The sequence below is a fragment of the Bos taurus genome, chromosome 18 (assembly GCF_002263795.3).
Source record: "Bos taurus isolate L1 Dominette 01449 registration number 42190680 breed Hereford chromosome 18, ARS-UCD2.0, whole genome shotgun sequence".
Classification (NCBI taxonomy): domain Eukaryota; kingdom Metazoa; phylum Chordata; class Mammalia; order Artiodactyla; family Bovidae; genus Bos; species Bos taurus.
Genome location: NC_037345.1, coordinates 14,219,463 through 14,247,286, shown reverse-complemented (window position 1 = coordinate 14,247,286; position 27,824 = coordinate 14,219,463). Strand labels below are relative to the sequence as shown.

At 50.5% G+C, this 27,824-nt stretch overlaps 1 protein-coding gene across 4 annotated transcripts in view; it reads right to left on the bottom strand.

Annotated features, from left to right (window-relative positions):
- The window catches only part of ACSF3 (acyl-CoA synthetase family member 3), a 44,424-nt gene that overhangs the window by 1,151 nt on the left and 15,449 nt on the right, over positions 1 to 27,824 (bottom strand). For all 4 annotated transcript variants that reach the window (XM_005218509.5, NM_001035068.2, XM_010814445.4 and 1 more), the window contains 4 exon segments: positions 27,144 to 27,256; positions 8,896 to 9,022; positions 1,783 to 1,917; positions 1,340 to 1,451 (listed from right to left, as the gene is read on the bottom strand). In XM_005218509.5, coding sequence (XP_005218566.1) covers positions 1,340 to 1,451; positions 1,783 to 1,917; positions 8,896 to 9,022; positions 27,144 to 27,256 — 487 coding nt within the window.

The window sequence follows — 27,824 nt, the reverse complement described above, 5'->3', positions numbered from 1 at the left end:
AGCTGGGGAGGGCGTGGCTGCCAGCTTCCCCCAACTCCTCTAGGAGCACAGCAGTCTGGGGGAAGGGGCAGGACGGACCTTTACTGGGGGGCAGACAGACTGTGAAGCAAGAATCTTCAAGAATGAAAAATAGCAGCAGAAGGGAAAACATGATTTTAAAATAATCTTAAAAAAGACCCTTATATAGCAACAGACATGACATAGGAACAGCAGCTTCACTAAGCCAGTGTCAAGAAGGACTGGAGTGAGGCCCCTCCTGCATACTCCCCCACCAGGGGTGTAGACAGATCTGGAGCCGGCCCTGCCCTCTGAGAGGAGGACCTTTGCTCTCCATCCATGGGGTGGGCAGTTGTGGGGTCACTATCCATGGCTGCCTTGTGTGAGACACAAAGCCCAGCGTCCCAGCTGCCCCAGGCCCACCCTGCGGGGAGCATCTCCCAGGACCCCAAGCTCTCGGCAGGCAGCAGACCCCATGGAGGGATGCCGGGAGCCTGGGGCGACAAGGAGCCCCTCTAATGCCAGGAGACCCGCTCTCAGCACAGGATGGTGAGCTCTGCCTTTTAACAAAGCAACTGTTTAACCAAAGCAGCAAAGCCAACTAGAATCCTGCTCACGCCTTTGTGAAACTATAACGTTCCAGCTGTGATTCTGCAAATCCAGGGGAATCTAATGGCCCAGCTGTGCTGCCCGATAAACAAGGACTCCGACTGCTCCCGAGACCCCGCTGGGAGAGCCACAAGTATCTTCAGTGTCGAGGAAGCAGCAGAAGGAGGGGGTGGGGTGGGGAGGGGAGAGGGAGGAACCTCCTACATCTAAGATAGAGAACCTGGGGACAGAACTAACAGCTTCTTTCTGAGCTCAGCTGGCAGCGAGCACCCACAGGCCCCTGCAATGCCCTGAGCTCAGCGGTGCCCCCAGCCTGTTCAGCCTGCCCCAGCGTCCTCTGAGCTAGGCTCTGTGAATGGACCTTCCCTGACGAGGTCCCTCCTACACCCAGGAGAGGACGCAGGTGCTCACAGGTCCCCTGTCTGCCTCAGAACCTGCCTGGGAAGCTCAGACCTAAGCCAGGGGTCAGGGTCCTACATCTGCTCCTGCCATCACAACGCAGCCTTCTTGGGGTCCTTCATGCCTCACATGTGTCCGTGTGGGGGAGGGAGCAGCTCCTTAAGGACTACCTTCACACTTATGTCTATGTATGTGGGGGCAGCTCCTGTAAGGACCATGTTGCCCGCTAGCCATCATTACACAGCTGTCTTGGGGTCCTTCACACCTCGAGTGTCTGTGTGTATGGCGGGGTTGGGGGGCAGCTCCCATAAGGACCACATAGCTCAGCCCTCACCTGGCCCACTCCTTGAGCTCCCGGTGGGACAGCGAGTGGCCCTCTTGAAGGGTCACCACTGCGGTGACCCGCTGGCCCCATGTCATGTCTGGAACTCCAATCACAGCCACGTCTGTGGAGGAAGCAGAGGGAGGGATCTCAGGACACAAGAGGACGAGCACTGAAGGCTGCAGGAAGGGCCCAGAGAAGCCCGAGTGGCTAGAAACGTGGGCACAGGGCACCCCTAGGGTGTCAGGACAGCCCGGGACACCACCACTCCTGACCACGGGGTCATGGCCTGCACTGGCCAGCCTGGACCTGAGATGGGGAGCTGTGAGGGGAGCGGAGGACCAGATGGTGTGCCTTGACACACACAGGAAGCCACATCTGGACCAGTCCCAAGATGGCCTGGGAAGCCGAGGGCAGCTGTGTCAGCCGAAGGGCAGGGTCACAGGGCCACTCACCGGTGATGCTGGGGTGGGCCAGCAGGAGCCGCTCCACTTCCAGGGCGCTAACCTTGTAGCCGCCGCTCTTGATGATATCCACAGAGGTGCGGCCACGGATCCAGTAGCAGCCATCCTTGAACACTACCGTGTCACCTGGGGAGAGGCCTGGGTCAGCTGGTTGGGTGTGGCCCTGTGTCTCGGGGCGTCTACATCTCTCTGGAACAAGCCGGCCAGTGCCACGTGGACAGCTGGGGCCTTGCGTGATGCCCACACAGACGCCTATGTGGCCACATCCCACAAGGACCATCGTGAAATAGCCCACAGCTTCCCAGGACCACAGAGGCAGGACGTACAAGCCATGGGGCCTCCCTGGGTTCCAGCCACAGAAGGGCCTGGCGTGGGCATCAGGGTAGACCCTTCCCGACAGGACGTGGGCCACACATGGTGTCACGTGGGGGATCTGGCAGGAGGAAGGGACCCCCCCTGCCATGCTCAGTGTGGGTGCTTCCCACCCCAGCAAGGGCACAGGGCACATGCCCACTGGGGCATCGTGGGCACAGGGGGAGCAGGGCTGAGGGTGAACGCGCTCACACAAGTGTGCACGCACGTGTGAGACTGGGCACATGGGAACGCCCGCCCGTGCTCTGAGAGCCGCACTGACGCACCACCGTCTGCTCTCACACACTTCACGCGGGTGATTAGCTGGAATAAATCAATATTTCATGATACATTGCCGTCCAACGCAGGAGGCCCATCCATCAGCTCGCTCTCCCGGAGCCCAGCCGCGCGGGGCGCTCCAGCCTATTAAACAAGATGGATGGCTGTGCCCAGCTGGCCGCGGCGGGAGCTGGGCTCCTGAGGTGGGGGCCCTCCTGCCCAACATGAAGCAGGATGAAGGGGAGGCCCTGGGAGCCACCGCGGTCCCGGATGCGTGATGGGTAGGTGGATGGCGGGGAAGGACGCGTGTGACAGGAGTGACAGGCAGGTTGCAGGGACAGGACGCAGGGTGCCCCACCCCCCGAGGCCCACCAGGGCCCTGGTACGCGGCTCTGGCTCTGGCCGTGTCCCCTCCACACAGGACGGCTCCTCCATCCCTGAGTATCAACCCCAGCCCAGGGTGGTCCCTCCTGTGGCTTCCAGACCTGGCTCCCACTGGCCTCCGCCTGCCAGAGACCCAGGGGTGTGGGGGTCACTGCCCTGCCCTGGGCTCCGCATCCCACACCTAGTCCCACCAGGGACACCCCCAATGCCCACACCAAGGCTAAGGTGGCCTCAGGGCTCCTGGCCACAACACCTGCACCCTCCTTGCTCTGATGTCAACTAAACCCAGGGCGAGAGCTCCCAACGACCACACCCACGTCCTCTGGCAGACCCCCAGCCACGCCCCTTGCCCGGGGGCGCTCACACCCACCGCCCACCTGCAGCGTCTGCTTCTCCACCTGTCCGCCCGCCGCTCCGCTCAGACATCACTCCCATGGCCTCACTAGCTGCCTGGCACCCCGCCTCGACCCTGCACACCAGGTGGTCCACTTACTGACCTCCTCCAGCCACATGAAGAGCACTGAGACTAGGGTCTTTGAGCAAAGCCAGCCCCGAGATGGCAGGGCTGGTGGAAGGACATACGGACGATGGACCGGGGAGGTCCCGGGCCTGTGTGCTGGGTGAGGGAGGCCCTGCTACTCCCTGGGGTCACCGTCAGGCAGGAAGTAAGGATACACGTCATGGAGGTCCTTGATTCCCTGGTGGCCTCAAACTGGTCACAACATCCTCATAAGAGGGAGGAAGACGGAGATTTGAGACAGACAGACGGACGCAGAACATGAGGATGGAGGCAGAAGGTCCCGGTGGGTCTGCGCCCCTCGGCATAGCCCAGCAGGAGGCCAAGAAGAACAGAAGGAAAACGGACACACGACACCTCCCTTGAGTGGGGCCTGCCTCAACACACAGCTCAGACTGCTCCCTCTTGAAATAAAGTCAACAGCAACTGGTTTTTTTAAGGCACCAAAGCAGAGGGGACGGGAGAGGGCGTGTTGGGGAGAAGACTGGCAGCTGGAAGGAAGGTAGACAGACTCTGTGGACCATTTACAGCCAGGCTGGCAGGTACCCTGGGGGAGGCTCAGAAGATGGCTGAGAGCAGGGCGCAGGGGCACTGGCCCTCAGTCCACGGCTGCCGCTCACGCTCTGGGGACAGAGCGGGTGGACGGCAGCACGGAGCCCACCCCCAACCCACCTCCTGCTCTCAGCCCCCGACCCCCGCTGGACATCGGAGAGGAGAATGCAGCCATCAAGCGCACTAGCGAGACGAGGACAGTCAGAGCCCCAGAGGCAGGGGGCTTGTCGACCAAAGGGCTCCCAGGGCAAAGGGACTCAAGAGGGGGGAAAGGTCACGATGCACCAGGAGCAACGCGGCTGCGGCCAGCAGTGCCCTTGAAAGCTGGACACTAGAGCTCTGTGCCCAGCTCGGCCCAGCCAGACGAGTATGCCGGTGACACAGCTCTCCGGAGTGCACCTCCTGCTGCCCACTTCAGAGGCTCCTGGGAACATGGCCCGAGCCGAGGAGGAGGACTCAGGGCTGCAGGGACAGACGTGACCCTGGAGGAAGGAGGTGGGTGGAAGCTGTATGCTGGTGTGGGGGAGGGGGAGCCCTGGGGGATCTCTTGGTGGGGCTGGACAGACGAGCACCCCAACTCAGGAAGCCCCGAACAGTGTGTCCACTGTCTGGCAGTCCCTGGGTGGCCTCCAGCCGCCAGCATGGACACAGCTGGGGTACGAGGGCTCCTCCCCAAACCTGACAGACGGCTGGAGTCTCCCAGCTGCCCGTATGGGACCTTGATGAAAACAAGGACCCTCTGCCCAGAGGCCTGGGCCAGCCTGGGCAGACACGGAGGCCAAAGGGCAGCACCGAGGCCCAGCAGGAGTGAGATGGGATGGGACCCACCATCCGCACAGGAGCTTTGCCAGGTGAAGCAAAGCAGGGTGTGCCAGAAGAACACAGAGAAGCAGGTCTCGGCGACCACCGGGGAACAAAGGGTTTCACGAGACACACAAAGTAAAGCCCACACAAAGGGACGGCCGCCAGGCAGCACCACAGTGCGCCACACGGGCTGTGCCCCGCGGGGTGGCCGGGGCCAGTGGGTCAGCAGTCTGCCCGCACCGCACGTCCTGGGGGTCTGGAGGGCCCTGCCGGGGGGCGGGCATGTGCTAATCATTCACGGTCAGCAGCCGCAAAGGGGTCGACATCCTCCAGCTACACACGCTGTCACACCCTAACAAGAAACCCTGCCTGATCAATATGCTGCCTGATTCCTGACTGTTGTTGGTCACAACGGATGCACAGGTTACGGAAAAAATGTGTCAGAGCTGAGTGTGCACCGGGTGAGCGCGGGGCAGGTGAGCCTGGCGCAGGGTGAGCGCCGGGGCGGGGCGGGGGGGGGGGCCTTCGTCTCACACAACTGAGAGCGTCTCACCCTCACCTGTGGCGGCGGAGCTCACCCAGGAAATTCTGCTGAGAGAAACAAAGGCCTAGAGGGAATCATGCAGAGACAGCAGCCAGTGTCCTGCGCATGGTGCGCAAACCCGTCCGTGACGGCTGTGCATGCCCGCAGACACGCGTGTGTGGCACATGCCAACAGGGCTCCCTGAGGCTGGGATCACTCGGGCCGTGGGTGTGGAAGGCTCGCAATCCTCTGTGGGTTGGACGCACCCGAGGCGCCCATGAACCCAGCAGCCTACACCTCTGTCTGTGAATGGATTCCCAGGAGCCCTCCTGACATGCACCCCGCCCGCGGGGGCCAAGCACCCACCCCGCAGCACTGAGCGTCAGCTCCAGAAGAGTCTCTGCCAGTTTGGTGGATGGAGTCTGTCTCCATACTTGCCTTTCACCACTGGGAAGTGAAACAGTTTCTGCATTTTTATGGCCGACCGCACTTCCCCTCCGCTTGCCTGTGGCCTTATTTTCCTCCTGGGCTCTGGGCGCAGGGGGCCACTCTCTCAGCCTGGGTCAGCCCTCATGTCCCAGGCTCCCCAACCTCTCAGTGGACCCCACGCTCAGCCGAGTGTGCAGAGGGCCACAGAACGGCTCCCTTCTGTTTTCTGCTGGTGAACCTTCTTTCTTAGATAAATACCCTTTAAAGTTTTTCTCTGATAATATCATTGTGTTTTCGTTAACAGAAGAAAAAGGGATCATCAACTCAGTGCCAGGTACCCTGTTACATCCTGGTGGGCTTCTTACACACCCTACCCCAGTTACCTGAGCTCCTTCCACAAATGTGTGGGTTTATCATCAGGGATGCTCCATCTCCTATGTCACTAACAGCAAACTGTGTGATGAAACCTTTAAAGGGTAGAGACTTTGTCTCTTTTTTCATACGCTTAATTTAACTGTGGCTGTGCTGGGTCTTCGCTGGTGGGCAGGCTTTTCTCTAGTTGTGGCGAGCGAGCAGACCTCTCACTGTGGTGGCCTCTCTTACTGCAGAGCCTGGGCTCTAGGGCACATGGGCTCAGCTCCTCCATGGCATGTGGGATCCTCCCGAGTCAGGGATGGACCCATGTCTCTGTTGGCAGGCAGATTCTTTACTCCTGGGCCACCAGAGAAGCCCCAGGAGATCTTCTCTAGAATAAGGCAGAGGTGATGTTTCTGTTTCCTTGTTCAGTTGCCAGTCACTCTACTGCGTCCAGAGGGCAGGACGATTGCGGCGCTGGCTCGGCTCAGGTCTGCATTCCCTTATGCGTGCCGTGTCCCCATGTCTGTCCCGTGTCCTCGGCTCTGTCTCGGTCATCGTCTCTGTCCCAGGTTGTCTATGTCCTCATCTCTATCTTTAGCTTCATCCTGTGTCCTTACATCCATCTGTCCCGCATCCTCGTTTTTGACAGCGGGGTCAGTGTAAAGCCCTGAGGAGGGAGTTCGGGCATCACCGTTCCCCCCCTCCCCGGGGGCCAGCACTGAGCCTGTGCACATGCACGCGTGGAAGGCGGGATGCAGTCAGGGTCATCATCGGGGGTGCTCCAGAAGAGAGGCTCTGATTTCCTGCCTGAACAGCAGCCAGGACCCCAGGGGCTGGCAGGGAGCTCCCGGCGATGGAAACTGAGCTCTGTGCAGGCCGGGGAGGGCGGCCTCTCTCCCCTCATCCTCTGAGAAGCCCCGGACACAGCCCCCTGCAGCCTGGGCCAGAATGTGTGTGGCAGGAGGGCTGGTCGGGGAAAGGGTTAAGTTTAATTCATCCTGATTTCTACTTAATATCCCGCTCGCTTGCCCCGCAGGAGCGGCAGCTGTGCGCTGATTGCCGCGCACATTATGCAGCCTGTATCACTAATGGCCTGTGACAAAGGCACGCGGCTTCCAGGCCTCACCCCCGAGAGCCAATTAAACACACAGACTCCCTTCCTGTTTGCTGTGCATTACAATGAAATTAAACTGAATTTCAAAATCATTTTCTCCTAAAGACATCTCTTTACGATAATTAATGCATGCTATTCCTTTCAACTGAAATATTCATCACGACCAGGGACTGAGACGTGTTATGCTGACTGCCCCTCACTTTGCACGCTGCTGGCCCAGCATGCGCGAGCCCTGCTATTGGCAAAGTCCACAGGGCTTTGGTTCCTGTGCTTTTAAAGAAATAGACTGCAGCTTTAGCTGAGTTTAAAAATAAAGGAAGATGCCCACAAAGAAGTCAGATTTCCAAGTCAGGATGCTCAGAGGGCTCCAGGAGGGACACACAAAAGCAGGATGAGCCTAAAGTTGTATTTCTTAAACCCTGCGTTTAAAGGGCAGTGGTAATCTTGTTGCCACCAGGCCGGCCTGTACGAATTCAACGTTTACAAAGGGAAGCTGGAATGCATGAACAGCTGACCCGGCCCCGGGGCCCAACCACTGAGCTCTCTGCCGACACCACCCAGGGCCCCTGGAGCAGGCCTCTGCTCTGCTCTGGGGAACTCTCATCTGCCCCCTCCCCTCCTCAAGCCCCACCTGACGGCCCCCAGCACCCCAGGACTGCTGGGGGGTATGCGCATGGCCCTGCTCTGTCACCCAGTGACCTGAGGCCCACGATGGTGGCAGACTAGAGAGTGAATTCTACCCTGAGAACCCACGCTGCCTGAGCCCATGAAGACTCATGTGTGTGCCTCGGCCTGGAGTGGTTCCCAGGGGGTCACCAGGCCAAGGGCACGACCACTGCCTCTCCCACCCCCAGACGCACCCGTGTGCCCTCACGGCTGCGCCTCACTCTCTCCTCCGCTCTGCTGCCCACAGAGGAACTGTCAAGAGGTGCGTTTCTAATTAGGAGGCCGTCTCATGATGACAGAGGAGCAGGCCTTTCTTTTGGGAAAATATTGCTTTAAGATTTTTAAGATAATTGTGACATAATGCGTGCTCAGCATGCAAGTTTTAGAAATTCAGATAGGCAACAAGCAAAGGACAAATGCCCGGAGCCCCTCTCCTGGCTGTCAGGAACTGCTGGGAGTGTCCTGTGTGAGCACACACCAGTGAATCCCGTGCAGCTACAAACTCGAACACTTCCAGTATCTGCAGAATCGGCCTCATACTCGATGGGACCAATGGGACCAAGGAGAGGGGCATGGGGGTCGGGGCGGGGGGGTGGTGAGGCACCTCAGAGCAGTTTCTGGGTGCACGGACGTCGGGGGACCCCTGCCTGCCCTTGCACAGGGCCCCAGGCTCTGGCTACACACACTGTGCAGGCAGGTGACAGAGAGCAGACTTCAGGGGACCAAACCAAACCGCAAGCAAACTCCTTCTGTGGGGGTGGGGGAGGGGCTACAAAGCAGGGGGAGTGGGGATGGGAAGGCAGGGAGGGTCTCTGATGTGGAGAGAAGCGGTCCCTCAGGAGGGGAATCCTGACCCTTGAGGGGCAGATGGACCACCACGTGCAGGGCGGCTGGGCAAGGGACAGGGCCAGAGTCTGGCCACAGGGCTGGGGGAAGCTGGCCCCCGAAGCTCACAGCCTCAGGATCTTCTTTCCAGAGGCTGCGGGGGGCTAGGGTACAGTGTCGGGGGTACAGCTTTAAAGACAGGAGATGCAAAGTGCCCCCTTCCCCTCTCTAGGGAGGATTCTGGGGGTGTCCTGCTGCAGCGGTACTGGCTCCTCTTCGTCCCCTCTGGACCCACCCGCCTACCTGTTTTGAACCAGCCGTCTGAGGTGAAGGCGGCTTTCGTTTCCTCCGGCTTGTCCCAGTATTCTCGAAACACAGAGGGCCCCCTGACCAGGAGTTCGCCCTCTTTCTCCTCGAACCCTGGGGTCACCTGTGGTGAAAGACAAAGGTAGGCATCAGAGTTCACCCCTTCAGGCTGATCTCTACCACTCCGGTTCCTCCCGAGGCCCATATGCTCTCCTGAGATTAGATGCTTTGATGGGAAGCACCAACCAGCTTCCACGCCCCACTCAGAAACGCTGCCCAAGGCCTCTGTGCCCACCCCGTCCCAGAGCTCACAGCCTGGCCTGATTGGCCTGTCTGTCCACTTCTGAGGGCCACGCTCTTGTGAAACTGTCTTCAGGGTGTCTTTTAGACCAACCTTGGACACGGGAGAAGTGGGCAGCTGCCCACATCCGCCATGGCTGCTGGGAAGAGCTCAGGATCAGCAGCTTTGCTGGGCGGGAAGGGGGCCCATGGGGGTTATGGTGGGAGGAGCCGGGTGCCTGGGAGAGCCAGGCAGTCATGAACAGGGACCCTACAGTCTCCCAGCTATGGGCACAGTGAGGGTGGAAGGGGTCTGGGTGTTCTAAGACATGGAGTCGGGGTCTGTGATGCTGGAAAAGGACAGAGCAAAGGCGGAACCACGTTCAGTGGGGCCTCACTGGCCCCACACTCATGGCTTGCCTGACAGCAATGTAACTACGATCCATGAGACCAAGTGCCCCTGGAAAACCCTGCCTGGCTCATCAGGTCCCACCTGAGATGAACTTTTCGTGGGGGAGAACATCCCCCTATTTTAAAGAAAAGAGACCCTTGGAAATGTGCTGTAAAATTGTCTGAGTTGTCTGAGGCCTGGATGGAAAGCTGAATGCCCCTGGGACTGACACAGCGGGTGGACAGCAAGGGGACCCTCCCCACCGCCTGGCTCCCACACAGGACTGATGTCACCCAGGGGGACTGGGCTGCGTGTTCCAGGCCAGAGGGGCTTCTGCCATCCAGTCTGCTCAGAGGAGGTGTTTGTTTTTTCAATTACACCACAGACTTTATTTGAATTTCACCATTTTTCCCACTGCCATCATTCATCTGCTGCACTGCTAACGTCGGCCTGGCCACGGGGTGCCACGTCTGCAGGGCTGGTATGCACAGTAAACAGAGGCTGTGAAAATGAAACTGACGTGGAAACCGACCCCAGAGATGGCAGGCTGCAGACTTAGACCAACTAGATAACAGTAACAGAAAAATACCGACCTCTCCATTGGACGTGAACAAGATCCAGAGTCTCATAACACAATACAGAGTGTCTAGGACACAACACAAAATTAACTCAGCACGTGAAATGCCAAGAAAGTGCCAACTCTTATGGGAAAAGGGCATCAGTATGGGACAGCACCAGATGGCACAGGTACTCGGTGCGCCTAAGAAAGACGCTGAAGCACAGATTATCAACATGCTCTAACAGGTAAGAGCAAACACTGCAAATACAGGGGATACAAAGTTTCAGCTGAGAAATAAAAGACACAGGGCAGAACCAAACGGAAATTTTAGAACTAAAACTACAAGAGAAACATGGAAAACTTACTGAATGGGCTCCCTGGTGGCTCAGATGGCAAAGAAGCTGCCTGCAATGTCAGAGACCCGGGTTCAATCCCTGGCTTGGGAAGATCCCTTAGAGAAGGAAATGGCAACCCACTCCAGTATTCTTGCCTGGGAAATCCCACGGACAGAGGAGCCTGGTGGGCTACAGTCATGGGGTCACAAAGAGTTGGACATGACTAAGTGACAAACGGCGGCCGAGAGGAGCTACCACATGCCCGAGGTCAGGGGAGGCGGCTGAGAGGAGCAACTCCACATCTAAGGGGAGGCAGCTGCGCGGGTGCAGGAGGGCCGAGAGGAGCTACTCTACATCCAAGGTCAGGAGGGGTAGCTGTGAGGAGATACCCCTCATCCAAGGTAAGGAGCAGCTGCTGCGCTTTGCTGGAGCAGCCGTGAAAAGATACCCCACGTCCAAGGTAAGAGAAACCCAAGTAAGATGGTAGGTGTTGTGAGAGGGCATCAGAGTGCAGACACACTGAAACCATACTCACAGAAAACTAGTCCATCTAATCACACTAGGACCACAGCCTTGTCTAACTCAATGAAACTAAGCCATGCTGTGTGGGGCCACCCAACACGGGAGGGTCATGATGGAGAGGTCTGACAGAATGTGGTCCACTGGAGAAGGGAATGGCAAACCACTTCAGTATTCTTGCCCTGAGAACCCCATGAACAGTATGAAAAGGCAAAATGATAGGATACTGAAAGAGGAACTCCCCAGGTCGGTAGGTGCCCAATATGCTACTGGAGATCAGTGGAGAAATAACTCCAGGAAGAATGAAGGGATGGAGCCAAAGCAAAAACAATTCCCAGTTGTGGATGTGACTGGTGATAGAAGCAAGGTCTGATGCTGTAAAGAGCAATATTGCATAGGAACCTGGAATGTCAGGTCCATGAATCAAGGCAAATTGGAAGTGGTCAAACAGGAGATGGCAAGAGTGAATGTCGACATTCTAGGAATCAGCGAACTAAAATGGACTGGAATGGGTGAATTTAACTCAGATGACCATTATATCTACTACTGTGGGCAGGAATCCCTTAGAAGAAATGGAGTAGCCATCACAGTCAACAAAAGAGTCCGAAATGCAGTACTTGGATGCAATCTCAAAAATGACAGAATGATCTCTGTTCGTTTCCAAGGCAAACCATTCAATATCGTGGTAATCCAAGCCTATGCCCCAACCAGTAACACTGAAGAAACTGAAGTTGAATGGTTCTATAAAGACCTACAGACCTTTTAGAACTAACACCCAAAAAAGATGTCCTTTTCATTATAGGGGACTGGAATGCAAAAGTAGGAAGTCAAGAAACATCTGGAGTAACAGGCAAATTTGGCCTTGGAGTACAGAATGAAGCAGGGCAAAGGCTAATAGAGTTTTGCCAAGAGAACGCACTGGTCATAACAAACACTCTCTTCCAACAACACAAGAGAAGACTCTACACATGGACATTACCAGATGGTCAACACCAAAATCAGATTGATTATATTCTTTGCAGCCAAAGATGGAGAAGCTCTATACAGTCAGTGAAAACAAGACCGGGAGCTGACTGTGGCTCAGATCATGAACTCCTTATTGCCAAATTTAGACGTAAATTGAAGAAAGTGGGGAAAACCACTAGACCATTCAGGTATGACCTAAATCAAATCCCTTATGATTATACAGTGGAAGTGAGAAACAGATTTAAGGGACTAGATCTGATAGATAGAGTGCCTGATGAACCATGGATGGAGGTTCGTGACATTGTACAGGAGATAGGGATCAAGACCATCCCCATGGAAAAGAAATGCAAAAAAGCAAAATGGCTGTCTGAGGAGGACTTACAAATAGCTGTGAAAAGAAAAGAAGTGAGAAGCAAAGGAGAAAAGGAAAGATATAAGCATCTGAATGCAGAGTTCCAAAGAATAGCAAGGAGAGATAAGAAAGCCTTCCTCACCGATCAATGCAAAGAAATAGAGGAAAACAACAGAATGGGAGACTAGAGATCTCTTCAAGAAAATTACAGATACCAAGGGAACATTTCATGCAAAGATGGGCTCGATAAAGGACAGAAATGGTATGGACCTAACAGAAGCAGAAGATATTAAGAAGAGGTGGCAAGAATACACAGAAGAACTGTACAAAAAAGAGCTTCACGACCAAGATAATCACAATGGTATGATCACTCACCTAGAGCCAGACATCCTGGAATGTGAAGTCAAGTGGGCCTTAGAAAGCATCACTACAAACAAAGCTAGTGGAGGTGATGGAATTCCAGCTGAGCTACTTCAACTCCTGAAAGATGATGCTGTGAAAGTGCTGCACTCAATATGCCAGAAAATTTGGAAAACTCAGCAGTGGCCACAAGACTGGAAAAGGTCAGTTTTCATTCCACTCCCTAAGAAAGGCAATGCCAAAGAATGCTCACCGCACAATTGCACTCATCTCACACGCTAGTAAAGTAATGCTCAAAATTCTCCAAGCCAGGCTTCACCAGTATGTGAACTGTGAACCTCCAGATGTTCAAGTTAGTTTTAGGAAAGGCAGAGGAACCAGAGATCAAATTGACAACATCTGTTGGATCACAGAAAAAGCAAGAGAGTTCCAGAAAAACATCTATTTCTGCTTTATTGACTATGCCAAAGCCTTTGACTGTGTGGATCACAATAAACTGTGGAAAATTCTTAGAGATGGGAATACCAGACCACCTGACCTGCCTCTTGAGAAACCTATATGCAGGTCAGGAAGCAACAGTTAGAATTGGACATGGAACAACAGACTGGTTCCAAATAGGAAAAGGAATACGTCAAGGCTGTATATTGTCACCCTGCTTATTTAACTTATATGCAGAGTACATCATGAGAAACGCTGGGCTGGAAGAAGCACAAGCTGGAATCAAGATTGCCAGAAGAAATATCAACAACCTCAGATATGCAGATGACACCACCCTTATGGCAGAAAGTGAAGAGGAACTAAAAAGCCTCTTGATGAAAGTGAAAGAGGAGAGTGGAAAAGTTGGCTTAAAGCTCAACATTCAGAAAACGAAGATCATGGCATCTGTTCCCATCACTTCTTGGGAAATAGATGAGGAAACAGTGGAAACAGTGTCAGACTTTATTTTTTAGGCTCCAAAATCACTGCAGATGCTGGCTGCAGCCATGAAATTAAAAGACGCTTACTCCTTGGAAGGAAAATTATGACCAACCTAGACAGTATATTGAAAAGCAGAGATATTACTTTGCCAACAAAGGTTGGTCTAGTCAAGGCTATGGTTTTTCCAGTGGTCATGTATGGATATGAGAGTTGGACTGTGAAGAAAGCTGAGCACTGAAGAATTGATGCTTTTGAACTGTGGTGTTGGAGAAGACTCTTGAGAGCCCCTTGGACTGCAAGGAGATCCAATCAGCCCATCTTAAAGGAGATCAGTCCTGGGTGTTCATTGGAAGGACAGATGCTGAAGCTGAAACTCCAATACTTTGGCCACCTTATGCGAAGAGTTGACTCATTGGAAAAGACCCTGATGCTTGGAGGGCTTGGGGGCAGGAGGAGAAGGGGACGACAGAAGATAAGATGGCTGGATGGCATCACCGACTCGATGGACATGAGTTTGAGTGAACTCCAGGAGTTGGTGATGGACAGGGAGGCCTGGCATGCTGTGATTCTTGGGGTCGCAAATAGTCGGACACGACTGAGCGACTGAACTGAAGTGACTAACATGCTGAATGGGCTAAGTAGCAAAATGGAGAGCACAAAGGAGAGAATCGTAGAACCTGAAGAAACAGCAATAGATATTACTCAACTTGAATAGGAGAAAAACTACCGGAAAAAATAAACCAGTAATGAGAAGCCAAGACCAGTATCACAAGGGCTAACAGTCATGATATCAAATTCCCAGAAGAGGAAAAGCTAGGGACACAAAGATATTTGATAAAATTTGGCTTAAAATCCCTCAAGTTTGGTGAAATACATAAATGTATTCAAGAAGCTCAAGATTCAAGACTCAAGAAGCTCCATGAGCCCCAAATAAACCCAAAGAAATACAAGCCAAGACATATAATCCAATCACTGAAAACTAAAAAGAAAGACAAAACTCTTGACATCAGGGCATAACTTTGAGGCATTCAAACAACTACTGACTTCTCTGCAGAAACAGTGGAGACCAGAAAAAACAAAACAGAATAACATGTTTTAGGCATTGAAATAATTGACAACCCAGAATTCCAAATCCAGTGAACTTTCAAGAATGAAGATAAAGAAAAGACAGTCTTAGATGAAGAAAGAAAAGAATCTTTTATCAGCAGATCTGACCTAGAAAAGTTACTACAAAATTCCTGAGTCAGATTGAACCTGGGAGATCAGAAGTAAAGGAAAAGCAACAGAATTGGTAAATATTTGGTTGAATAAAACCGACTCTTCTTTTCATTGTGAATTTTTGACCACTGAATGCAAAAATTGTACCACTGTCTAAGGAAGCTTGCCATACACGGCACCATTATGTATGACAACGATAACCTAAAAGGGAGAAGGCACAGTGACCCATGTGGTATGACAAAGACCCACTGCTCCATTCAACTGCAGTCAGCCTCCTAAACCTCTCCTGGGCCCATCAGGGTGAAAGTGAAAGTGAAAGTCGCTCAGTCGTGTCCGACTCTTTGCGACTCCATGGACTATACAGTCCATGGAATTCTCCAGGGCAGAATACTGGAATGGGTAGCCTTTCCCTTCTCCAGGGGGTCTTCCCAATCCAGGGATCAAACCCAGGTCTCCTGCATTGCAGGTGGATTCTTTACTAGCTGAACCACAAGGGAAGCCCAAGAATACTGGAGTGGGTAGCCTAACCCTTTTCCAGCAGATCTTCCTGACCCAGGAATCAAACTGCATTGCAGGCAGATTCTTTACAAACTGAGCTAAAGTGTACTTCCTATGAAAGCCAGTTTTAGCAAGAACTCAGCTAAGTCAGTTTAGTGAGAGGCCCCTCCACTCGGATATCTGCTCACCCTCCTATCTGTCCGGTTCCTCGTCCTCTGCCACCTCGCTGGTGATGGCTGACCACCCACCCAGCCAGCCTTCAGTACAAATCCTGTTAGGATCCTGTTTAGCCAGGATCCCCCTGACCCATGAGGTTTCCTCTTAGTAAACTTCCATCCAGTGACCCCCACTGCTCCTTGGCTGTCACCCCCTCTTGCTGACACTCTTTTCAGGGCTGAGCCCAGTCTCTCTGCCTTCTGCATATCCCTCGAGGGGTCCCTACGCCCATCATGTGGGTCCTTGTCAGCCTCAGCACTTACATGAGCGATGATTACCTTTTCTTTGCAGTAGTAGGAGTTCTGTGTCCTGCTGGAAGTGTCACAATGTTGAGTCTAAGTAGATCTCAAACCGTGAACCATGTATTTTGTAATCCTTAGACCAATTACTAAAAACTGCAAGATGTATGTTCAAAAACTCAGCAGACAAATTAAAATGGAATACTAAAAAAATGACCCCAAACAGGGCAGTTGGATGAAAGCCAAGCAATGAGAAACTGAGGGCCAGAACCGTAAGCAAATAACAAATGAGAGGTTTAAATTCAAACATATCAACAGTCACATTAAATGTACATGGCGCTCTAAATATAACAATTAGAAGACAAACTTCAAATTAGATTAAAAAACATACATGATCCAACTATGTGCTATCTACAGGGCTTCCTTGGTGGCTCAGAAGGTAAAGAATCTGCCTGCAATGCGGGAGAATCTGGTTCAATCCCTGGGTCGGGAAGATCCCTTGGAGGAGGGCATGGCAACCCTCTCCAGTATTCTTGCCTGGAGAATTCCATGGACAAAGGAGCCTGGAAGGTTACAGTCTATGGGGTCGCAAAGAGTCGGACATGACTGAGCGACTCACACACACGTGCTATCTGTAAGAAACTCACTTCAAATACAGTTACATGGCAGGTTAGGAGCAAAGGGACAGAACAATATATGCCATGCAAACATCAATCAGAAGAAACCAAGCCATAGATCAGGAAGAGTCTATATTAATACAAACAAAATAAATTTAACAGCAGAATGTTACCAGCAGCTTCATGGTTGTTCAGTCACTAAGTCGTGTCCAACTCTTGCAACCCCATGGACTGCAGAATGCCAGGCTCCTCTGTCCTCCACTATCTCCTGGAGTTTGCTCAAATTCATGTCCATTAAGTCAGTGGTAATATCTAACCATCTCATCTTCTGCTGCTCCCTTCTCCTTTTGCCTTCAATCTTTCCCAGCATCAGGGTCTTTTCCAATAATTAGACTCTTCGCATCATGTGGCCAATGCATTAGAGCTTTAGCTTTAGCGTTAGTCCTTCCAGTGAATCTTCAGGATTGATTTCCCTTAGGATTGACTGGTTTGATCTTCTTACAGTCCAAGGGACTCTCAAGAGTCTTCTCCAGCACCACAATTTGAAAGCATCAAATCTTCAGTGCTCAGCCTTCTTTATGGCCCACCTCTCACATCCATACGTGACTGCTGGAAAAATCATAGCTTTGACTAAATGGACCTTTGTCAGCAAAGTGATGTTTCTGCTTTTTAATACTCTGTCTAGGTTTGTCACAGCTTTCCTTCCAAGGAGCAAGCGTCTTTGAATTTCATGGCTGCAATCACCATCTGCAGTGATTTTGGAGCCCAAGGAAAGAAAATCTGTCCCTGCTTCCACTTTTCCCCCTTATATTTGCCATGAAGTGATGGAATCAGATGCCACGACCTCAGTTTTTGAATGTTGAGTTTTAAGCCAGCCTTTTCACTTCCCTCTTTCACCCTCATCAAGAGGCTCTTTAGTTCCTCTTCACTTTCTGCCATTAGAGTTGTATCATATGCTTATATGAGATTGTTGATATTTCTCCCAGAAATCTTGATTCCAGCTTATGATTCATCCAGCCCGGGATTTAATATGATGTACTCTGTATATAAGTTAAATAAGCAGGGTGACAGCATACAGCCTTGTCGTATTCCTTTCCCAATTTTGAACCAGTCAGTTGTTCCAGGTCTGGTTCTAACTGTTGCTTCTTGACCCGCATATAGGTTTCTCAGGAGACAGGTAAGGTGGTCTGGTATTCCTATCTCTTTAAAAAATTTTCACAGTTTGCTGTGATCCACACAGTCAAAAGCTTTTGTGTAGTCAGTAAGCAGAAGTAGATGTTTTTGTACAATTCTCTTGCCTTCTCTGTGATCCAACAAATGTTGACAATTTGATCTCTGGTTCTTCTGCCTTTTCTAAACCCAGCTCGTACACCCGGAAATTCTCAGTTCATGTACTGCTTAAGCCTAACTGGAAGGATTCTGAGCATTACCTTACTAGCATGTGAAATGAGTGCAATTGGACAGCAGTTTAAACATTCTTTGGCACTGCTTCTTCTTTGGATTAGAATGAAAACTGACATTTTCCAGTCCTGTGGCCACTGCTGAGTTTTCCAAATTTGCTGACATATTGAGCACAGTACTTTTAACAGCATCATCTTTTAGGATTTTAAATAGTTCAGGTGGAATTCCATCACCTCCACTAGCTTTGTTTGTAAAAATGCTTCCTGAGGTCTACTGACTTCACATTCCAGGATGTCTGGCTCTAGGTAAGTGACCACACCATCGTGGTTATCCAGGTCATTAAGACCTTTTTTTGTATAGTTCTTCTGTGTATTCTTGCCACCTCTTCTTAATCTCTTCTGCTTCTTTAGGTCCATACCATTTCTATCCTTTATTATTCCCATCCTTGCATGAAATGTTCCCTTGGTATCTCCAGTTTTCTTGAAGAGCCTCTAGTCTTTCCCATTTTATTGTTTTCCTCTATTTCTTTGCATTGTTTATTGAAGAAGGCCTTACATGATGATAAAAGTCAATTCACCAACAAGGCAGAGCAATTATAAATGTGTATTCACCAAGCATCAGACTTTCAAAGTCCACAAAACAAAAGACTGATAGGGAATTCCCTGGGGGTCCACGGGCTGGGGTTCTGTACTCTCACTCCTGCGGGCCTGTGTTCAATCCATGGTCAGGGAACTAAAATCCCACAAGCTGCGCACGACTGACAGGAGAAACAGACAAACAATTCTGGCTGGCGAATTCAACACTCCTCACGTGGTACTAGAACTCGTAGTCAGAAAACCGGCACAGATACGAGAGAGACCTGAACACCATCATCAACCGTTTTCATCTAAGGGACATTTACACCCCAACCAAAATCAGCAGAATACACACTGTTCAAGTGCACCAGAACAGTCACCAAGAAAGACCACATTCTGAGTCATAAAACACATCTCAACAAATTTATAAAAACGGAAATAATACTGAGTATGTTTTCTGACTGCTGCTGCTGCTAAGTCGCTTCAGTCGTGTCCGACTCTGTGTGACCCCATAGACAGCAGCCCACCAGGCCCCTCTGTCCCTGGGATTCTCCAGGCAAGAACACTGGAATGGGTTGCCACTTCCTTCTCCAATGCATGAAAGTGAAAAATGAAAGTGAAGTCACTCAGTCGAGTCCGACTCTTCAAGACCCCAGGGCTGTAGCCTACCAGGCTCCCCCGTCCATGGGATTTTCCAGGCAAGAGTACTGGAGTGGGTTGCCATTTCCTTCATTTCTGACTGCAGTGGAATTAAATTAGAAATCAATAAAAGAAAAAATTTTAAAACTTGGAAAATAAACAACATACTTCTAACTTATCCATCAATCAAAGAAAAAGTTTTAAGAGAAATTAGAAAATATTTTGAATATAGAAAATATTTTGAATATAATGAAAATTAAAATACAATGTATCAAAATTTCAGAGGTAAGGTTTCCTTGGTGGCTCAGTGGTATTCACCTGCAATGCAGGAGTCATGGGTTTGATCCCTGGGTTGGGAAGATCTCTTGGAGAAGAAAATGGCAACCCATTCCAGCATTCTTGCCTGGAAAATTCCATGGACAGAGGAGCCTGGTGAGCTACAGTTCATGGGGTTCCAAGAGTCCGACATGACTTAGCAACTAAACCACCAAAGCTAAAGCAACGCTTAAAGGGAAGTTCATATCATTAAATGCATATATTAGAAAAAAGGGAGTCTCAAATCAATAACCTAATGTTTTACCTTAAGAAAAAAGAAAAAGAGAAAAGTAAGCCAAAAGCAAGTAGAAGAAACAATATAGATAAAAACTGAAACCAATTAAAATTGAAAAGAGAAAAGAAATAGAGAAAAATCAAGGAATTCTGAAGTGAATTTAAAAAAAAATTTTTTTTTAATGGATAAAATTCTAGCAAGAATAACAAAGAAAAAAATAAATAGACAAATTATCAATATGTGTTGTGAGAAGGGTATCACTTTATACTAAGCAGACATTAAAAGGTCAATAAAGGAATACTGTGAAAAACGCCATGCATAAAGTATTCAATTTCTCAAAAACCACAATCTACCAAAACTCACCCCAAATGTAACAGATGATCTGAATCGTCTATAACTATTAGAGAAACTATATTCATAGTTAAAACCTTCCAAAAATAAAAAAAAGAAACCACTAGGCCTGATGGTTAGGTAGAAATTCTATAAAATACGTAACACCAATTATATGCAATCTTCTCTAGAAAATAAAAGAGGGAACACCTCCCAACTAATTGTATGATGCCAGCATTACCTTCATATGCAAGACAAAAAAAGTCTAAGAAAACTACAGACTAAAATCCGTCACGAATACAGATGCAAAAATCCTCAACAAATGTCAGTAAAGCAAATCCAATACTATATAGAAAGAATGATACACCATAACCAAGTGGGTGTGTCCTGGAAATGCAAGGCTGGTTCAATATTAGAAAAATCATGCAGGGACTTCACTGGTTAAGAATCCACTGGGCAATGCAAGGGACAAGGGTTTGACCCCTGGTTGGGGAACTAAGGTGCCACATGCGGGCTACAGTTCATGGGGTCGCAGCCAGAGCCCGTGCAGCACAGTGAGAGACTGTCGCATGAGGCAACCAAGATTCCGAGTACCACAACTAAGACCCAATACAGCCAAATAAATAAGTCAATGTTAAAAAAAGAAAAATCATTCAGTGCAATCACCATGTGAGTTAGTTGCTCAGTTGTGTCTGATCCCGTGGACTGCAGCCTGCCAAGCTCCTCTGTCCAGGGGATTCTCCAGGCAAGAATACTGGCGTGGGCTGTCATTCCATTCTTGAGGGGATCTTCCCAACGCAGGGATCGAACTCGGGTTTTCTGCATTGCAGGCAGATTCTTTACTATCTGAGCCACTAGGGAAGGCCATAATCCATCATATTAGCAGCCAAATAAGGAAGAAGAAATTAATGCAGAAAAGACATTTGAAAATATCCATTCATGAGAAAAAACTCTCAGCATATAAAAAACGGAATGGGATCTACAGAAAGTCTAGCTACTGTCATGCTTCCAGTGAAAGACCTAATACCTTCCCCATAAGATCGGAAATAAGATAAGGACATTCACTCTTACTACTCCTATTTGACATCATACGGGAAATCCTAGTCAGGGCAATAAGTAAAGAAAAAGAAATGAGGGATACAGATTGTAAAAGAAACAAATTTGTTCTATTTGCGACTGCGTATATAGAAAACCTCAAGGAAAAATAATTTTTAAAAAGTCCTAAAGCTAAAAAGTAGGAAGTCAAGAAATACCTGGAGTAACAAGCATTTTTGGCCTTGGAGTACAGAATGAAGCAGGGCAAAGGCTAATAGAGTTTTGCCAAGAGAACGCAACACAGTGGTCATAGCAAATACCCTCTTCCAACAACACCAGAGAAGACTTCACATGGACATCACCAGATGGGCAACACAAAAATCAGACTGATTATATTCTTTGCAGCCAAAGATGGAGAAGCTTTATACGGTCAGCAAAAACAAGACCGGGAGCTCACTGTGGCTCAGATCATGAACTCCTTATTGCCAAATTCAGACTTAAATTGAAAAGAGTAGGGAAAATCACTAGACCATTCAGGTATGACCTAAATCAAACCCCTTACAATTATATAATGGAAGTGAGAAATAGATTCAAGGGATTAGATCTGACTGACTGAGTGCCTGAAGAACTATGGATGGAGGTTCATGACATTGTACAGGAGGCAGTGATCAAGACTATCCCCAAGAAAAAGAAATGCAAAAAAGGCAAAATGGTTGTCTGAGGAGGCCTTACAAATAGGTGTGAAAATAAGAGAAGCAAAAGGCAAAGGAGAAAAGAAAAGACATACCCAATTGAATGCAGAGTTCCAAAGAATAGCAAGGAGAGAAAGAAAGCCTTCCTAAGTGATCAATGCAAAGAAATAGAGGAAAACAATAGAGTAGGAAAGACTAGAGATCTCTTCAAGAAAATCAGAGATACCAAGGGAATATTTCATGCAAAGATGGGCATAATAAAGGACAGAAATGGTACGGACCTAACAGAAGCAGAAGATATTAAGAAGAGGTGGCAAGAATACGTAGAACTATACAAAAAAGATCTTCATGACCCAGATAATCACGATGGTGTTATCACTCACCTAGAGCCAGACATCCTGGAATGTGAAGTCAAGTGGGCCTTAGGAAGCATCACTACGAACAAAGCTAGTGGAGGTGATGGAATTCCAGTTGAGCTATTTCAAATCCTGAAAGATGATGCTGTGAAAGTGCTGCACTCAACATGCCAACAAATTTGGAGAACTCAGCAGTGGCCATAGGACTGGAAATGGTCAGTTTTCATTCCAGTCCCAAAGAAAGGCAATGCCAAAGAATGCTCCAACTACTACACAATTGCACTCATCTCACACACTAGCAAAGTAGTCCTCAAAATTCTCCAAGCCAGGCTTCAACAATACATGAACCATGAACTTCCAGATGTTCAAGCTGGATTTAGAAAAGGCAGAGGAACCAGAGATTAAACTGCCAACATCTATTGGGTCATCAAAAAAGCAAGAGATTTCCAGAAAAACATCCACTTCTGCTTTATTGACTATGCCAAAGCCTTTGCCTGTGTGGATCACAACAAACTGTGGAAAATTCTTAAAGAGATGGGAATACCAGACCACCTGACCTGTATCCTGAGAAAGCTGTATGCGGGTCAAGAGGCAAGAGTTGGAACTGGATATGGAAAAACAGACTGGTTCCTAATCGGGAAAGGAGTACATTAAGGCTGTATATTGTCACACTGCTTATTTAACTTATATTCAGAGTACATCATGAGAAACACTGGATTGGGTGAAGCACAAGCTGGAATTAAGACTGCTGGGAGAAATGTCAATAACCTCAGATATGCAGATGACACCACCCTTATGGCAGAAAGAGAAGAAGAATCAAAGAGCCTCTTGATAAAAGTGAAAGCAGAGAGTGAAAAAGTTGGCTTAAAACTCAGCATTCAGAAAACTAAGATCAATGGCATATGGTTCCATCACTTCGTGGCAAATAGATGGGGAAACAATGGAAACAGTGACAGACTTTATTTTTTTGGGCTCCCAAATCACTGCAGATGGTGACTGTAGCCATGAAATTAAAAGACGCTTGCTCCTTGGAAGAAAAGCTATGACCAAACAAGACAACATATTAAAAAGTAGAGACATTACTTTGCCAACAAAGGTCCATCTAGTCAAAGCTATGGTTTTTCCAGTAGTCATGTGTGGATGTGAGAGTTAGACCATAAAGAAAACTGAGCACCAAAGAATTGATACTTTTGAACTGTGGCGTTAGAGAAGACTCTTGAGACTCCCTTGGACTGCAAGGAGATCCAACCGGTCTATCCTAAGGGAAATCAGTCCTGAATATTCATTGAAAGGACTGATGCTGAAGCTGAAACTCCAATACTTTGGCCACGTGATGCTAAGAACTGACTCACTGGAAAAGACCACAGTGCTGGGAAAGATTGAAGGTGGGAGGAGAAGGGGAGGACAGAGGATGAGATGGTTGGATGGCATCACCAACTCAATGGACATGAGTGTGAGTAAACTCCAGGAGTTGGTGATGGACAGGAAGGCCTGGCATGCTGCAGTTCATGGGGTCGCAAAGAGTCAGACACAACTAAGCGACTGAACTGAAAGTTAAAAAATGAATTTACCAAGATACAAAGTGAATAGCTTGAATCAACCGTATTTCTATATACTAGTGATAAATTAGAAACAAAAACCAAAAAAATTCTGACCTTACTTACAATCATTGAAAAAGAGAAAAAGGAGTAAGAGATGGAGAAAGGAGGAAATATTCAGGTATGAATCTAACAGAACATGTACAGCAGCAGCATGCTGAAGATCTCACTCACACAACCCCTGCCAAAGCAGAACTAAATGGGGAGGTGTACCAGGTTTACAGATTGAAAGAATCCTCAGAGTAGAGATGTCAGCTCTCCCCAAACTGATATATAGTTGAATGCAATTTTCAACAAGCTCCCAAAAGGATTTTTTGTAGATATAGGCAAACTATTTCTAAAATGGTATGGGCAAGCAAAAGAACTAGAACAGCCAAAAAACCTTTGAATAAGAATAAAAGTTGCTAGATTAACACTACAATTTTGAGGTTTACTATAAAGTCACAGTGGTCAAGACTGTGATACTGCAGAAGAACAGATACACATACAGTGGAAGAAAATATATCTGGGGTCTCAGCAGTAAAGAATTCGTCTGGAATGCTGGAGTCGTGGGTTCGGTCCCTGGGTGTGGAAGATCGGCTAGAGAAGGAAATGGCAGCCCACTCTAGTATTCTTGCCTGGGAAATCCCAGAGGAGATGGACAGAGGAGCCTGGCAGGCTACCCTTGGGGTGCAAGAGAGTCAGGACTGAGCAACTAAACAACACATATATTCAAATAGGTATATACTTTACAAACAAGAAAGAGTAGTCTTCTCAGCAAATAGCATATGAACAACTGGACCTCCATATGGACAAAATAAGACCCCTGATGAGCCTGCACAGGGGGAAGTCACCACATGGTGTCACTGCACGGAGGTGGGGTGGCGGGGTGTGCAGGCAGTGAGCCAAGGACCGGCAGGAGTGGACGCCCACTTGGGGCCACCGTCAGGAGGGTGAGCCCGCATGCGTGGAGAAGGACAGGTGCACTGGGCACAGGCCAGCGGGCTTTCCTGACTCAGGTATTTTTGCAAATTTCCGTTAAGTTTGAAGTGATTTCCAATTAGATGTTAACAAAACCCCTGAACCACATCACCAGTAGGCCCCCTGACTTCTGAACATTACAGTCCCTCCTGTCTGGACTGTGTGTGTGGGCATCCATCAGATGAGAGCTGGAGGGTTTTGCTGCGAGCCCCAGGTCAGGGACATAACCAGTACTTTTCAGCAACGTGTTCAGACCAGGTGTGCACCTGGGAGCCCGCGTCCTCCTCTACCGCCGCCAGCAGTGCACAGTACCTGCGCCCAGCTCCCCCAGCAAGGCCTGAGCCCAGGTGCCGTGCCTCTGGGCCTCACCCTGCCACTCTGTCCCACTAAGCACGGGGAGCTGGGCGGAGGCTCCATGCAGGTTTTGCCCCCGTGTGGAGACTCGCTTTATTCTCTCTACAGGGTCCCTACAGGGGCAGGGCGGTGAGAAGTATCCAGAGACCAGCCCAGCCTTGGAGTGGGGGCACTGCCACCCGTCTCGTGAGCACAAGCATGGGGGGGGGGGGGCGCGGCGCGTGGCCGAGGGGGCAAAAGACCTGTTGGTGAGCCATCCAGACAGCTCCATTCCCACGGGCCCTTCGACTGAACTGGAAATGCTCCAGAGCACGCCGCCTAGAGCTCCAAGTCCCAAGCTTCCTCACCCTTACTGTCCCCAGGGCCCTGGAGCCCCACCCCTGTGGACCACTCATTTCCTTCTCTGACTGTCAAGGTGCTCAGGGCCCGGGCTGCCACTTCAGAGCCTCCTATTCTGAGCATGTTTCAGTGAGGAAGGCCCTACAGGCTGGAGCAGGAGCTGGCGGAGGGGGCGGGCTGCTCGCCCCACAGGCACGAAGTCATTAGGCTTGGCTGTGACTGAGAAGGGACCTGCTCCCCACCCCGTGTTCTCTCCAGCAGGTCCCGAGACATCTCGCAGAAAGGTGCTCAGGCACCCGGAGGAGGGTGGTGCAAGGGCCCCCATGCTGTCTGTGCTGCTGATGCCTATGGGCCCAGCTATCTACACTGTTCCTCTGCTGGGGAGACCTCCTCCAGTGCGGGGTCCCTGGAAAAACACCAAAAATGGGGGCGAGCTGAGCATCTGGAGGGGTGGTGCGGGGAGAAGGGTGTCGGGGGAAGCTGCCCCGATACTGCAGGGAGGGCTGGACGCTGGGGCAGGTGACTCGGGTGTGGGCAGGAGTCCATGAGGAGGCAGAGGGAACCTCAGGGAACAGGCCAAGAGCCAAAAAAGGATCCTGTGGATGTGAGTGTGGCCCTGCAGCTGGGCTGACGCTAGAGCCCAGGCAGAGTTTGGTCAGGGAGTGATGACCAGGACTGGGGACCTCTAGGCCACCCTGAAATCTGCCCACACACTGTGGACATGAGCAAGGCTGGTCTAGAGGCCCATCATGCCTGGGAGGAGAGGCCAAGAGGGCACATGCCCAGCAAAAGCAACCCAGGTGAGAGGTTCTTGAGTTAAAGGAACACATACTTCTTGACTGTGGAGCCCTATACCAAGGTCATCTCCAGAACAACCGAGTCCCATAGCAACCATTGCCGTGAGCCCCCAGGATCTAAACCAGCAGCTCCCTGACCTCACATTAGCTAAAAATACCCACCTTATAGCACCCTAACCAATCACCTAATGCCACTCTTCCAGCAGGAGCTTTGTCTTGAGGCTGTAAAAACTGGCTACTAGCCTACGAAAGGTGTCAGCTCACTGTCTCCCATCTTAATAAACTCCATTCTCCTCTCATTCTGCCTTTTGTCTGAAAATTCTTTTCCAACCCATGCCCAGACCACAGCATTGATGTCATTTTTCATAAAGTTACAGTAAAAACGACCCAAGTTCCCCCCACGGGCTCGATCTCAGACATTCAACAACCATCTCCTGGATGCTGCCATCTCCCATGATGAGATCGAGGTCCACAAGGGCAGGGATGCCAGGACCCCTCCAGGCACAGGTGAGGGGTGGGGTGGGGGGCGCGGTGGGTGATGCTAGAGTACGGGCAGGAAGGAAAAAAACGCTGAAATGAGGAAACACTGCTACTTTCAGCTTTAACAGAAGTCCACAGTATAAAGAGCTGCTGTAGATAAAACCATCTCTTAAAAATTCCACTTCCCACCAATCCCGACCTCTTCTGTGACCCTGATCACTTGTGACCAGCAGGCCTGTGGCTGTGACAGTCCTCACTGAAATGAGACCACAGTCCTTGCTTCCCTTCACCTCCAGATCTTAGAAAAACAGACAATAGACAGTGGCTTCCCAAGCAGGAATCTCCATTTCCAGTGAATTTGTCCAAAAGGGTGACTGTTAGGCTGGGGGGCCGGTCTCACCGTCAGCTCGGGCTGTCCTAGCTGAGGCCCTCCTGACCCCCCTCAACACGGCTCAGAGGAAGGAGCTGGGGAGAAGCCTGGCTTCACCCTGCTCTGCACTGTCTGCATGGTGGGCGGTGCCCTAAACACCAGCAGTGCCCGGAGTCAAGGCCCACTAGCACTGCTGTGGTCCGGGGGCTGCCCCGTGCAGTGGGGACTTCACCTCTGCCACCGGCCTGCTGGGTGGTAATGGCTGTGCAATGCCCATGTGCCACCAGTGCGAACAGACTCACCTTGGTATTCTCCTCACTTCCTTCTGCGTGGATAAGGTAGGGGGAGCTGTCCTTCTGTGGGTTTTCCGACACAATGCGCACCTCAACGCCGGGCAGCGGGGTCCCCACAGAGCCTGCAAAGGGTGGGGAGGCACGAGGAACAGAGGCGGTCAGTAGGATTCTGGAGAGTGCCTGCACGTGGAGGTGCTGGGAGCTGCCTGACGTCATGTGGGCACACCAGGGTGGGGTGGGGGGAGACCCGCGGACCGCCTCGTGCACAGACAGGGGGATCCCACCTAGGGTCAGGTGCACACCGAGGGGCAAAGCACCAGCAGCCAAGAGCAGAGCCTTAGGTGGGACCACAGAGCAGCAGCTGGGGCCCCAAATGCCCCAGGTCTTTAGGTCACCTTGGTGGTCGCCCAGCACCCAGAGCTGGATGCAGGGCACGTCTGCTTCACTGGAGCACCTGTCTGGGTAGTCAGGGCCTGCTGCTGCTGCTGCTGCTGCTAAGTTGCTTCAGTGGTGTCCGACTCTGTGCAACCCCATAGACTGCAGCCCACCAGGCTACCCCATCCCTGGGATTCTCCAGGCAAGAACACTGGAGTGGGTTGCCATTTCCCTCTCCAATGCATAAAAGTGAAAAGTGAAAGTGAAGTCGCTCAGTCATGTCTGACTCTTAGCGACCCCATGGACTGCAGCCCA